This window comes from Triticum aestivum, chromosome 7B (assembly GCF_018294505.1).
Source record: "Triticum aestivum cultivar Chinese Spring chromosome 7B, IWGSC CS RefSeq v2.1, whole genome shotgun sequence".
In the NCBI taxonomy this organism is placed as follows: domain Eukaryota; kingdom Viridiplantae; phylum Streptophyta; class Magnoliopsida; order Poales; family Poaceae; genus Triticum; species Triticum aestivum.
The window spans coordinates 731,138,823-731,141,213 of NC_057813.1; the positions used below are offsets into that span (position 1 = coordinate 731,138,823).

The 2,391-nt window shown below is 43.0% G+C and overlaps 1 protein-coding gene across 1 annotated transcript; it reads right to left on the bottom strand.

Moving 5' to 3' along the window:
• Positions 1 to 1,217: 1,217 nt before the first annotated feature.
• LOC123156494 (zinc finger protein 2-like) lies at positions 1,218 to 1,638 on the bottom strand. Its single transcript, XM_044574619.1, has one exon. The coding sequence runs from the start codon at positions 1,604 to 1,606 to the stop codon at positions 1,244 to 1,246; it is 363 nt and encodes a 120-aa protein (XP_044430554.1). The 5' UTR covers positions 1,607 to 1,638; the 3' UTR covers positions 1,218 to 1,243.
• Positions 1,639 to 2,391: the final 753 nt, after the last annotated feature.

A 2,391-nucleotide genomic window follows, 5' to 3' on the forward strand; every position in this document is an offset into this window, starting at 1 on the left:
ATCAAGTTTGTAGGGGTAGTAACTATGGTTGCGAGGAAGATGGCTTTGGGTTGATCAATGTTCTTGTTTTATCAGGATATATTGAATAATTTAATAAAATGGTTTTATGCATCGCTTTGATGCAGAGAACATGGGTTATCCTCCTTTTCGAGATAAAATGCCAACAATGATATTAGTTCCTTCGAAAAATAGAGCTCGCATCAAGGGGGATCTTTTGTCATTTATATCGGTCAATGTTATAGCAGGTATCCTACTTATCCTCGTAAATGGAGCAAAGGGGGGACTTCCCACAAAAAAAATTCAAAGGAGGACTCCCAGATCCGTGGTGTTTTTCCACACCTCTTGACTATGACAAATATATACTCCCTTCTTTCTGTTTTGTTGGGTTCATCTTGTAAATCATTAATCAAGAAGGACTTACATAAGTAATAGGAAACCTATTAATGCTACATGCATGGCCCTCTCACTTCTTCATGCATTGGTTGATTTTACATTGGGAACAAAATTTTGAAATAATTTAATGTGAACAAAGCTATGTTTGCATGTTCCCGAGACAATGAGCCTTACAAATTGGAAAATTTGGATTCTCAGATAGTCTCTAAAAAACGGAAAAGGAGCGAATAATTCAATAGGTTGATGACACTACACTCTTTATGGAACATGATTTGAAGCAATAAAACTAATCTGTAGCATCTTTTAATTTTCTTTGACATCATTCATGTCCTAATAATAACTTTCTCAAGAGTTCACTTTTGGGTTGAGGTCTGGGCTCGTTTCCATTCAAATACCTCTGCATCCCAATTCATCGTTGGAGACTACGAAATGAGAATAAAGATCATTAGTTTGTATAGGTTGACGTATGTTTTACCAGTTGGAGGTCCAAAAACTGGAGGTTAGCTCAACCCCAATTTGATGATGGTTTTAAATTAGAGATCTCTAATGAGCTATAAGGATTTAGATTTGGGTAGATCTGCATTTTCCTGCCATTTGACTAGCATAAGAAGGCATACAAACCGGTGAAATGAAGAATTTTGTGTCATTTCTAGGACCAGGAAGGTTTGGGCATTCAATACCAAGACCTTATAAACAAAATGAACCATAAGAGCCGATGAATCTAACACACGCCCAACATGAGCCAGAAGGTAAAGCATTTTTTTTTCCAAACCAAAGTAGCTAGAATCTAACTTACCTAGCAGGAAATAACACGAATCTTCCTAATATAGAAGATCGATGGAGGGGTCGCTTATAGCCGGAGAGACAAGTCCACCTCGTCATCGTCGTCGCCATGCTTGGACGAGCTCCCGCCCTGCTTGCCGTCTGCAGGCTCAGGCATCCGAGTAGAAGTAGCAGCATGCCTCTCCGCCTTGCTTGACCTTGATTTCTGTGCGCGGGTGGTGGCCGGGGCAGCCTCTCGCCGGTGCTTGGCGATGGCACGCTCTTGCTTGTGCGCGTTTTGGTGGCCGCCGAGCGCCTGCGAGCTGCGGAACTTGCGGTTGCAATGGACGCAGAGGAAGAAACCGTCCGTTGTGCCAGGAGCCGGCGCCACGGCGGCCAGGGTAAGCTCAAGGCTGAGCTCATCGTCCTGCGAGCTGCTTGCTCGTTCCATGGTGTTCGCTCCTGGCTGCTCAATGGCCGTGTCTCGTGTATGGCTTGTGTGTGTGTGTGTGTGTGTGTGTGTGTGTGTGTGTGTGTGTGTGTGTGTGTGTGTGTGTGTGTGTGTGTGTGTGTGTGTGAAGTAAGCTAGCTAGGTTCAAATCTAGAGAGGACAACACGCCAAACACACATCCCGACGGTGGGGTGTGGTGCCAATTACAGTTGGAGTCTTCGTTGAGGTATCTCATAATAAAAAAATCGAATTTTAAAAGGCAAGGCAACATGTGTTGCCACAGTCCAAACGCATAACCAAGTTAACTAATTTAGTAGTATAAAGCAACATGAAACATAAGTAAACTATGTATCTACGAGAGGTTAACACTAACAAGCAGTCAAAGTTTCCCGTCGATGGTGTTGTCGAGTGATGTTGTCAAAAAAAAATGAGACCAACCCATGGGCTAACCCTCGTTGGCTTTTTTATAGAAGGAACTCTGTGAGCGCCACGAGTCAGAGCCGATGCTCGAACCCGGGCTGGCTGGCTGCAACCCCTGCATTCAGAAAGAATGCCTTGACATCAGTAAGAACGATGATATTAGTCCCCTTATCAAGCAAATAAAGGTGGTACCAAGGGTACACTTTTGTCATTCATTTTCTATTATATTATTGCATATATGTTAGTTAACCTTGTAAATAGAACCAAGGAGGTTGGTCAGATCCAGATTCAACACCTTTCTTGACCATGAGTTATCAATATGTTGATGACACCGTACTCTTTATGGATATGATCTCAGGCAAGCT